The 12,045-nt window shown below is 46.8% G+C and overlaps 1 protein-coding gene across 7 annotated transcripts in view; it reads right to left on the bottom strand.

Annotated features, from left to right (window-relative positions):
- FARP2 (FERM, ARH/RhoGEF and pleckstrin domain protein 2) overlaps positions 1-12,045 on the bottom strand; it is a 102,000-nt gene that overhangs the window by 50,639 nt on the left and 39,316 nt on the right. For all 7 annotated transcript variants that reach the window (XR_002122460.1, XR_002122466.1, XM_019629647.1 and 4 more), the window contains exons 3-7: positions 8,368-8,472; positions 7,537-7,579; positions 6,315-6,393; positions 4,124-4,221; positions 1,861-1,975 (exon numbers count right to left, since the gene is read on the bottom strand). Coding sequence is in view for 5 of the 7 variants with exons in the window: in XM_019629647.1 (XP_019485192.1) it covers positions 1,861-1,975; positions 4,124-4,221; positions 6,315-6,393; positions 7,537-7,579; positions 8,368-8,472 (440 nt within the window). In the remaining 2 variants the exon portion in view is untranslated. The remainder of the gene's footprint in view (positions 1-1,860; positions 1,976-4,123; positions 4,222-6,314; positions 6,394-7,536; positions 7,580-8,367; positions 8,473-12,045) is intronic.

Below are 12,045 nucleotides of genomic sequence, written 5' to 3'. Positions count from 1 at the left end.
AAAGCTCATCACTGACTTCTCCTCTTACTGGCTTCCTAGAATTTTCAAAGCAGCCACCCTGTGACACACATGTGCACATATGAACAAACACAAGGACACACATGCACACACATTCATGCATATGAACGCACAAGCACACCCAGGCAGACACACACATGAACACACGTGCACAGACCCCCAGCCCTCCCCGAGATCTAGCTCTTCACTCCCTCAAGCAGGCTTCTCAGTGTCACCACTCAGACTGTCACCTTGTCGTCACCTCACTCTCACTGTTCTTGAGCTTGTGTCCACCCTGACTCTGCCTGAAGCCACCGAGGCCCACAGGCTCAGTCATGTCACTGAGCCCGGACGTGCTGTCCGGCCAGGGCCTTCAACCAGGAGGCTATGGTCCGCGGCTCCACGCTTCCTCCTCAGGCTTCTCAGTCCCCTGACCCCATGGCCTCTGCGGTGGCCCCTGCTCCACACGTCCTCCCAGGCTGGTCCTCAGGGTCTGTCCTGGGCCCCGCTCTCTCTTCCGCCTTCCTCTCCCAAGACGAGCTCACCCTCTGCGCGGCTTGACCTCCCACTTCCCAGATGCGTTTCTCCCCTGGGCACTGCTCCTGGATGGGGAGCGGGGAGTGCACAGTGCAGCACCCACCTACCCTTCCCCCAGGGGTCTGGCCCTGGCTCTGTGTGTCTCAGTAGGAAGGAACCCTGTCTCCAACTCCAGAGACAGATCTGAACAAGTGACCGTCTCCTTTGGGCTGGTAAGGGAACAGGGTTCTTGCCTGGCTGGTCCTCAGGGTCTGGGTGTGATACTTGGAGCTGCTGTACCTTCCCAGCCAGAATGAAGGCAACACTTGAGAGAAGCCAAGCCAAGGGCATCCAGGAAACAAAGCCAGAGCCCTAAGGAGCCCTGACCCCATACTTGGCTTCTGTAAGGGTGGCCCAGGGGTGCTGAAGCCTGACGCCTAGAGACACCCCAAACTGTCACACCCAAAACAGAGCTCAGGCCTTGGCTTGGTTTCACCGTATGAAGAGGCGGTGGTGACAGCACATCACACATGGTGCTGGAGGATGACGTGCAGCCTGGCACAGAGCGCGGCTCGCCATGGGCATGGGCAGTCCCGTCAGCAGTGGGCGCTTCTACCTGCTCTACCGTTAAACCACAACTGTGGGCGCTGCACTGGGCCCTCCTTCCCGCCAGTCGGTTGCCCCAGTGTCTTTGGCTGCTGCCTGTGCCTGGATCTCCCCCTCAGCATCCTCTCGCCCCTTCTGTCCTCACTGTTCCTCCCTACTGCCTGCCATCCTAGCTCACGTGTCACAGTGACAGCTATCTACTGTGTACGCAGTGCCTGCCCTGGTGCCGGGCACACAAAGGGCACTCCCTTGGTTCTGGTGGGTGGCAGCGCACTGGAGGAGCACGTGCAGTCCTAATGGGCAGTGTCCCTGACTGGGAATCCTACTCTGTGCTGTCCCCTCCACCCCACCCAGTGCAGACAGCAGTGACTGACAGACAGGAGGCCCCAGACTTCTGCAAAGGTCACCTACATGATGCCAGGCAGGATAACCTGGCACCTCACTGGCTCCTTCGCAAGCGCAAGGCCAGATCACCCAGGGTCCCTGCCAGAGAGGGTTGCTCCCCTTGGTGAATCCCAGGTCACAGCCCCCAGCCATGGCTCCGCCTTCTCATGGCCCTGCCCCCACCTCTCTTGGGTCCCCCTCCTCCAGCACCGTCCTCACTTCAGTCCAGAAAAACATGGCTGCCAAGTATTGGAGCAACTGAAGAAGCGTGCTGAGCTCTCCGAGGGCCGGCTCTGCCACTAGCGTTACTGTAGTGATGGTGGGCGGCAGCTGATTCTGACTGGCCCACTGACTCACATGTGCTTCCGATGGAATTCTAGTATCTTCTCCAGAGAACGCTCCTGATGGGGCAAGTACGTGTGAACTTGCAGGTGCTCGCGATCCAGGGCTTCATCATAATCTCCGATTTCCGCTGAGATAATAAGTCAGTTATTTTAATTTTTAAATAAAGAAAAATATAAGTATTTGTACAATACACAAATTATAAGTACAAAATAGTATCCTAAATCTGTAGTAAAAGGATATATCCTTAAATAAACAAGAGTTTATATTTGATTTCCCCAAATATTTTAAAAGATAATATAAACAAATAAACAACAGCTGAGGAGAATGTTTTGAATTTTGAAGAACAAAACACGCAGCTGAGGGACCCTGGAGGCAAACGCTGAGCGGCCACGGGACCGAGTGTCCGGGTTTTAAACCACACTTTATCTACAAGTTGTGCCAAGACTATTGTGACAAGGATAATGTATTTTATTTTATTTTTAAATTTTTTTTTCTAATTGGGTAACTGTGTTTTTTCCAGGACCCATCAGCTCCAAGTCAAGTTGTTGTCCTTCAATCTAGTTATGGAAGGCGCAGCTCAGCTCCAAGTCCAGTCGCCATTTTAATTGCGGGGGCACAGGCCACCATCTCATGCGGGAATCGAATCAGCAAGCTTGTTGTTCAGAGCACACTCTAACCACTGAACCATCTGGCCACCCTAGGATAATATATTTTAAATGTTTTTTCCTTCAGGGCCTCTCAAATTCTTAAGAAACAATGTCTCTAATTTCATGTATTTTCAGGCTATAAATGTTTTAAAAATAGTAGTTGAAGCCCAATAATTTTAAGCAATATACTTCTTTTTGTTTCAAGACAATTTCAAATTCACAGAAAGGTTGCACACATAGTATCACACTTTAGTATGAATTTTCTACAAATCAGGACATCCTCACTCATCAGTACAGCACCACCACCCAGATCAGGATAGGACCCAGATCTGCAGCAACAGCCAAGCCTCAGGCTCTAGCTACATTTGACAGACTGCCTGTGTCTTTTATAGCATAAAGGCCCAGTTCATCATCATATATTGCATTTGGCTGTCATATCTCTAGCATCCTTCAATCTAGGGAGCCCCCTTCAAAGGCAGCAGTCGGAGCCGGGAGAGCTATTATAACTAAGCTGCACACAGAGCCCTCAGGCAAGTGGCCACATGAGTTTGCAGTTTGCACCGAAAAGCCATCTGTCTACCTGAGAAGACTTTAGGCCAAATTAAAAAAAACTACTGTATTTTGCCGTGTATAACACGCTCCCGTGTATAATGTGCACCCACATTTTTGGTCCAAACTTTCAAGAAAAAAATCTTTCGTTTTAATTCTTAAATTCAAGTTTTTATTTGTTTATATTTAGGTACTTGTTTTTTGTATTATAAAGGAATCTTAGCATTTATTTATTTATTATACTTTTAACTCATAAGCGTAAATAAAAGAATTAAAAACATTTATATAGCTAGCTAGCTAGCTAGATAGATACAGAATTAGTACTACCCATGTATAATGTGCATCCTTATTTTCCTCTCACAAATTTGGGCAAAAATGTGCACATCATACACAGCAAAATATGGTAAGTCACTCTGAAAGTTTATCTTAATGAAGGCCAACAAACCCCGTAGTAGGATGGCAAACCATTGATAAAATTTGCTATCTGAAGGCGTGTCAGGGGAAGAACCCAGTAAATTGCAAAGTAACCCACATACTCATTAATTCCTAAAATTTCTGACACTTCCTGCACTCAAGTTTCAGAAACATTCGTTCTGTGGCAGGACGACGTGGCCGAGCCTGCAGTGCGGGTGTCTCCTTCCTTCAATCCCGCCAGCTGGAGAAGCACACGCCTGTCTGTCAGAGCCTCTCCTGACACTTCGCCTCGGTTATCTGTGAAGCAGCTATGGTTCTTCAGACTCCCGAACAATCTCTTGCTCTGTGTGACATGCTAAGAAATGTTCACTTTTCCCTTCAGGGTTTAATGCCTAACTTGTCACCAGAGCGGCTGTGATGGTCCCCCAAGAAGGTCTTTCTGGGGTGCTGAGAGTCAGAGTCTGGCTCGTACTCTGAAGAGGTTTGTGGCCCACGCCTGGGCCTCGAGCCTGTTTCCTAGTGCAGACTGTTTGCCTCCAGGAGTCCCCCTTGTAGAAGTTAGTCTTTAGCTGATCACAACATGTGAGACCTGACATGCCTGCGTTTTGGTTCCACCCACCCGCCTGCCTGTCACACACGTCTTGCCCAGGCACTGAGACACTCACACTGCAGGAGGTGGGACGTGAGGAGGGCCGCTGTGGTGTCTGTGCAGCTCAGACGCTCTTCCAGGAGGTCTCTCTTAAGTTGCAGGGCAAACAGGTACCTAGAAGGGAGTTCAAAACATCAGAGATCAACTCCAAAGGTTCTAGAACACACTCCCCTTGTCTCCACTGCAGGAGAGCACACATCCCAGGAAGCAGCAGCAGCTGGTGACATCAGAGCAGACAGTGAGCAAAGGCCAAGTGAGAAGTGGCCCTTCAGAGGGCTGAGGGACACAGTGCTGGACGCAGGAGTGCTGGACGTGAACACAAACACAGACATGTGCCTTCCCGGCACACCCCCCACAGCACTGCATGCCTTGGGGGAGCTCTCAGATCCACGTTACTGCTGTCACATACACAACCACACTCATGATGGTGTGCGAAAAAGCAGAAACATCCTGTTAAGATAGAGCTTAGAATGTGACTAGGAAATATTTAAGCAGATTGATACTATCTGGTCTTGGCCAGCAGCTGAGGAGCAGGCACTCCTGAATACCACCAGTGGGGCTGTAATAGTTACATATTCATTTATTCCATCAACAAATAACGACTGAGCACATGTTACGTTCTAGGCACCGTTCTCGGATCTGGAAACATGACAGTGAACAAGACTTTCTCTTCCCTCGTTGGAATTTACACTCTAGTGCAAGCTGTTCAACTTCACTGTACTCTCTTAAAATTTAAATGTGCAAACTCTGTCACTCAGCAATTCTACTTCTATGGCCTTTTCCTCCAGAGGAGTTTCCAGAGTTCACAAAGATAGGCCCACAAGGGTGTTTATCTGCTGCGTCATAAGAGGAGAAATGGAAATAGCCCAAACAGGCACCAACACGAGGATGGTTACAGCCACAGGTATGCTAATACAGCCACAGGTATGCTAATACGGAAAGATGTCACGGTCTGCTAGGGGCACATGGGTAAACACCAGCTGAGCCGTGTTCCGTGTGCACAGTCTGACACTGCTCGTGAGACAACAGTCTCTTTAAAGCCCTGGGTCTCCTTGTGCGCTGCTGTGAATTCACCCAGAAGACACACTCTCGTTAGTGCTGGGCGAGGGAGAGGCAGGCAGTGAAGGGGGACATTCTGTGCTCTGCACGGTTTTATGTTAACATTTTTTTTCTCTTTCCACAAACATGTATTTTTTATAAATAAAAAAAGGACCTTCTGCACAAACATGGCTTGGGCTCAAGGCCCTGAATTAGGTAACATTTCCAGTTACTCATCATTTTCCAGTTACATATATTTAGAAGTTATTCCCTCAAAAGGGGTTTTTTGGTGAATGTCAGGTAGTTAGTATGCGATTAAGTTCTGTGTTCACTACACAAACACTCTGGCCATCCTGGGGGTCATTTCCTCACTTGCAAAACGAGAAGCTGAATGACTGTAATCTCAACATTACTCCCCAGCTGACAGTCTACGGTTTTGTGATGGTAAATGACCTGCAAAACCCTTGTAAAGAGAGGCTCTTAGACATCTAGGATGAAGGCATGAGTCCATATGTCATCAGGAAGGCCTGACACTTAGCCTGTTTCTCCTACATCATCCAGTTCCCCTTCATCTCATACCTGACCTTGTGCTTTGGGTTGGTTAATTGATGGAGTAGGTTGTTGCTTTATATTTCATTATAAAATTGGTACAGAAAAAACAAGGAAAAAACCTTCCATAATCCCGTTCCCCAGAAGAAACAACTATAAATGTTTTCTTTCAATCACTTCTGTAAAGAACCAACCTTGAATTCAAGAGCAGCCCAAAGGAAACCATGGAAGTCTCTGCCCCACCCACATTTGGTACTCTTCCTGATTAAGCATATTTCGTTGACAAGGAAGTATATATACGGACAAAATTCCTAAGAACTTTATGCACATGTATAAATCCATGCTTATTTGGGTATTTCTGTTCAACCGAACCCTAACACCCCATTTTCTATTCTTAAATTTGTACCACACACATTTCTTCCAAGTCCTATTCACATCTGTGTTTGTTCAAGGGTTAATTGCCAAAATGCTTGAATTTTTAATGACAACACACTGATGACAGTTTTCTGTGCATCCTGGGCTCATTCATTCTGTGAATAAATGCACCCTGAGCACCTGGGGGAGACACAGGTGAATTCAAGGCCCTGCTGAGGGGCTGCAGCTCAGAACAGGCTCTTTACCGTGTATATTCTTCTTGCAGCTGACCTGGATCAGGCGGAAAAAATTTCACCGCTAGGCGAAGCATCGCATTCTTGGGCCCTACAAGAAGAAAAAATGTAAACTTCACAAATAAGGCCAATCTCTGATTTATTTCGTCTCACATATTATGGTATGGCTGAGGTAGCGCTTTCAAGTGGACTATTAAAGCGAATCTTTTCAAATGAGATATTAAGAAATTTCCCATGCATAAAATTGTGAGTCCTACATACCAGTCATATATATAAAAGAAAAATTTTAAATCTTTTGTGTTAAGCAGAGATTACTCAAGGAAACCCTAAAGACAGGCAGGAAATTGCACATTAAATTTTGAAATATATTCTTATAATTTAGAATTAAAAGTGATAAAAAAAAAGTTAGGGTGTTCACATGATTAGTAGTAATAATAAAAAAAATTAGTTTTAAAATCCTTTTATACTTCACTGAAAAAAAAATCATCACTTCATCACTCATATACTGAGCTAGCAGAACCTGATTACTGTAAAGAAAAGACATAAATGAGCTCAGCTGAGTATCTTAGCTTTACTGAAAGTTTCTAATAACACAACCATGTCATTTGCACCAAAAAGGAAAAAGGAACTGTTTTGCTAACATGCTATGGTGACCTAAACAGTCCTAGCTTACAAGTGAATAACAAAGTTACTTCCACACATCCTTTCCTTTTCAGTTTAAGGTAAAAAAAGTTACAGGTGAATTCAGACTACTAGAGATTTCATCCCTTGCAATTACATAAGAACAAAGAAGCATATGCCTTAATTTGTAAAATGTAATAGAGGCTAACAAAAATATTTATGTTTATAATTACAGAACAATATTAACTATTTTGTTCAAAATGCCAATTAAAGGAAGACCCTCAAAGTTTTTTCATAGCTTAGAGAAATCACATACTTGTTTTTGCAAACTGGCCACATAAAGCGATACTAGGAAGCATGTCCTATTACTTTCAAATTCGAGGCAAGTAAGCTGGAACCATGAGAGAGAGTACGCACCCCCACACCTCCACCCCACCCCCGCCCCAGCCCCACATCTATGTGTTTAGACAGCAGAGTGACTTCCGGGTTCTCCTGCAGCCAGCATTACTGCACGGCCAATCCAGAGCGGTGACTGTGAGCATCTGAACAAGCCTGGGATTGGGACAGCATCTTAAATGAACAGAATGTTAAAGAATTAAAGAAAAGCACTTACTTCGTACTTGCCTCATGATGGGTTTTATAGGTTCGAGCCAAATCTAAAGAGCATTCAAGAAAAGAGAACAAATCCATTACGTGATTTCTCCATTTGGTATGTTACAAAACACAAAAATATTTAGAATTAGGAGGGACGTTTAGGCAGGGATATTGGGGCCCTCCTGCACACCCCCAAGCCTACTCCTGACAGAACAAATAAGGCCTTGCAGTACTGGCTCTGAGATGCTGGGCTACACGGGCACCTCCACAGGTCACAGGATGCTGGTGCTGCCATGCACAGAACAGGCCCCAACAATTATCAGGGGTGCCTGAGAAGGCCAAACATATAGTGCATATATGCTGCATCTAACAACAAACTGCGGGGATGGCCCGTGTAATGGAGTGGCCAAGCTCCACCGTACTTTTCAAACTGAGTGGTTGATTGTGGTTTCTGTAAAACAGTTCCACCTATAAATCTCAGAGTTCTGCGCTTCTAAAGATTCACCTGTTAAATGAAATGAAGTGTAACCAGTTTGGTGAAACAGTTTGCTCAAAACCCTCCACAAAATGATTCCCGCAGGATGTGCGTACGGAGAGTACGAAGAGTGGGTTCCTCGGCATGTGTGCAGCCAGATGGAACCAACAGAGGGAGGAGGCGAGGCAGGCTCAGGTAAAGGCAAACACTGTCCCTGCAGCTGCATTGTCCCAGTACGGCTGTGACAGAAGGAACGTGCAGTGACCAAATATCTTGCTTATGTCACTACAGTAGGTCCTCTGTGACCCGTGTGCGCCATGAGCATTTGACGACACACCTAGGGCCTCTTCCCAAAGGCAGACAAGAAGCACATACCCAGAAGGATGGAACATTCTGGAACTCCAGCCCGAAGTAGTCGTACTCCATCAGATTCAGACGCTTCCACACTTGTGTCAGTAATACCTGGCCATCCGATTTCGGCTGTGGTGACAGGTGAGAAAAAGCATGAAGAAGATTACATGACTTTAAAGAACTGATGCACAGAGCGACTCCTGCACGTGGCATCTCATGCCATTTCATTCCCGCTTCACTTCACCTTCCAGGAAGGCTTACAAACCATCGCGCAGCAAATAAGTGAGCCTGGGACTTTGTGCTCAGAAACTGACCCCAAAATAAGGCTGAAACGCTCCTTCCATCTTACATTCTCAGTGTCTTTAGTCATTTTTCTTTGCAACTTTCAGCTACAGAATCCATTATGGGCCTCAGTAAACATTTGACCAAATCCTGATATTTACTAAAAAGGTGGGTCTCAAAGTCCATGTTTGCATAAGGTCCCAAAGAATGACTTATTCTTTGGTAACATTTCACATTAGTGAGAAGAGCATGGACTGTTAATGAGGTGGGGCAACCAGCTCTTCATTTAGAAGAAAAAGGAAGTTAGATCCCTGGTTCACGCTGGTCCCAAAAAGAAATTCCAGTGGACTAAAGACTAGATTAAAACAGAATATTTCTACAATCCTGGGTTAAGTAAAATCTTCTTAAGCATAGCACAAAGGAAAGACTGAGAGATTTGATTAAACAATAATGAAAAACTTCTCAATAGAAGGACTGAACAAAGTTACAATCTAGGATCATACTGAAAAAAAAAAAAAGATAATTTCTCTCTCAGACCACTCTTATGAATCAGGTGAAGAAATACAAATGGCTGTTAGGCATATAGAAATAAATGAAGTAAAGCCCTCTAGTAATAAATTAAGTAAAATGGTGAGATACCATTTTTCAGACACCAAAGAGGATTAGAAGGATGATGATGGTGACAGTGTGGCCATGGGAAGATGACCACATCCACACACTGTCAGGAGAGGGGACGTGCACATGACCTCTGGGATAATTTGAGAACACCTCAAAATTTAAAGTGTACAAATAGCCAATTATAATTAAAATAGATATATAGTCACGGGAGGTAAAGTACTGCATAGGGAGTGTAGTCAGTGGTATTGTAACAGCTGTGTACAGTGTCAGAGGGGTAGTCGGCTTGTTGGGGTGATCACTTTGTGAGGGGTGTAAATGTCTAGTTATTATGTTGTTTTGTACACCTGAAACTAATAAAAACAAAATAATAAATACACAATTCTGAACTAAAAATAAAGTGTACAAATACCTTTCTCTAGCAATTCTACTTCTAGAACTTTCTCCTACAGATATTCTCACACAACTAGACAGAGCTAAATATGCAAGGACAAACTGAGTAAAGAACTGATATATCCATAACTGAGAGTTATGCAACCCTTAAAAAGAACACAGAACCCTGTCTGTACGATCATGAAATAAAGTCCAAGACTAGTTTAATCAAGAAAACAAGTTTTGGGGGCCGGCCAAGTGGCTCAGTTGGTTAAGAGTTAGCTTAAGACCACGAGCTCTGAGCAACAGGGTCGCTGGTTCAATTCTACATGGGCCAGGGACGCTGTGCCCGAGCTGAGCCACCACTGAGCTGCCAACAGGTGGCAGGACGGCTCAGCTGGTGAGAGCACGTGCTCCTAAACAAGACTGCCTGTTCGATGGTGGCTACGCCCGCCCGCAACTAAGACTGAACTCGGCACCTTGAGCTGAGCTGCCGTCCGGATGGCTCAGTGGAAAGAGCGTGTGCTCTTAACAACAAGGCTACCGGTTCGACTCCCACATGGGATGGTGGCTACGCTCACTCACAACTAAGACTGAACTCGGCACCTTGAGCTTAGAGGCCATTAGCTGTCAACGGGCAGCCAGATGGCGACTGGCGCCCTCCACAATTAAGATTAAAGAACAACTTGGCTGTTCCCCCTCCCCAATTCCCCAACACTGTTCCCCTCCCCAATTCCCCAACACTGTTCCCCTCCCCCAATTTCCCAATTAAAAAAAAAATTACCAAAAAAAAGAAAAAAAGTTTTCATGTCTATACAGGGTATATAATTTGATTCCATTGCATAAAATACATACCCCAAGTCTGGGAGGCTGTACACCCATCTTTAAAGGTAACCACCACAGGAGGACTGAACAGAGGTGGGCAATGGGGACCAGGGCCTTCACTTTTACCTTATTCATTAAATTCTTCATCAAAACCATGCCAGTTTTGTAATTCAGAAATAATACATGCTAGTCGGGGAGAAGTAAATCGCCATTGTCCTGAGGGTTTACCCGGCAGACTTCCACGCTGTGTGCCCAAGTTGTGTTCTCGCTCCTAAAATGAGAGCTCTTATTTGAAGGGATCCAACTGAGCCCCACCATAACCAAGGGGCACAGCATGGGGCGCACCCCGCCAGCATGGAAGGGGAGCTACAGCGAGCTCACACGGCGAATGCAACTTGTAAGGGACAGCGAACCTTGTGGGTCTGTCCCGCTAACACCAGCTCCTCAGAGCCCCTCTCACATGGTCAGTCAGTGGGCACTGGAGGGGCTGCCAGTGCTCTAGTGGGCATTGGGCTTCTCAGGTCCCCTCGAGGTGGTGAACGGCTCAGCAATCAGGGAAATCCTGCTGTTTGCTGCAACCAACTCCTGTGAAAACTTCACAAGCCCCGGTTTTAAGACCACCCTAGAAAGTTCTCTCAAAGCCATGTCTCTTCTCCACACCTTCACCCCCTTCCACCAGGATGACCATGGCAGTCCTTCCTCGCTGTTCTCCCTGTTGCCAAAGCTGATCATGTCGCCTCAGGACTGGAGGCAGGGTGGAGATGGGAGGCTCTACAGGCCTCACCAGGAACACCGCAGCCCCAGCTGGGTGTTCGCCTGTCCTGGGGTGGCCTGCACACCTAGGCTGCTCCCTCACAGAACAATTCTGTCATTTCCTTCCTCCAACATGTCCCGAACACCTGGTAAGGCACCTCACTGGTGGGGCCCCGACACCAGCTAGATCCCCAACCACTCATCGCCTGGTGCTCCTCTCGGCACTCTCGCGTTGCTGTCTACAAATTTGCCTGTTTGGGTGTGTTCCTCACGCCCGGTGGGGAGTCTGAAGGGCGCAGACTGTGTCTCACCCGTCCCTGAACCTCCAGGCCCAGCTCCCTCAGGCGCGCCACCAAGGGCCTAACCGCCAAGCCAGAGGCCACTGCTCCGCTACCCTCAGCCCTTCCCTCTTCTTTTCCAACTGCCTGGCCTGCCCCGTGGCTGCTCGGGTGGTAGGGTAACAGGCCCACCCATGCCCCCCACTGCCAGCCAACCGAGCCCCCACTGCTGATTAGCACAGGTCTCCTGCTGCACAAGACCTGCCTGCCAGGACCGAGGGGCACCAAGCACATCAAATGTGTGTCACATGCGGGCGCAGTCACGTTGCACCATTATCCTGTAAGGTCAGTGCCTAGAATAGGACCTGTAAGGCTGGGTCCAAAACCACGTTTTACACATGTGTAGTCACACACACACATATACACATATGTGCAGCACACACAGATGCACACATATTCATACACCTGCATGACACAGAAGAATGGACACACATGTATGGACATGCATACACACATATACACACATGAACAAACACACATGGACACACAGGAATGGACACACACACACACGGACACA

Source organism: Hipposideros armiger, unplaced genomic scaffold (assembly GCF_001890085.2).
Source record: "Hipposideros armiger isolate ML-2016 unplaced genomic scaffold, ASM189008v1 scaffold_17, whole genome shotgun sequence".
In the NCBI taxonomy this organism is placed as follows: Eukaryota; Metazoa; Chordata; class Mammalia; order Chiroptera; family Hipposideridae; genus Hipposideros; species Hipposideros armiger.
Note: the sequence above shows the minus strand (reverse complement) of the source record. Positions and strands in the feature narration are given on the sequence as shown.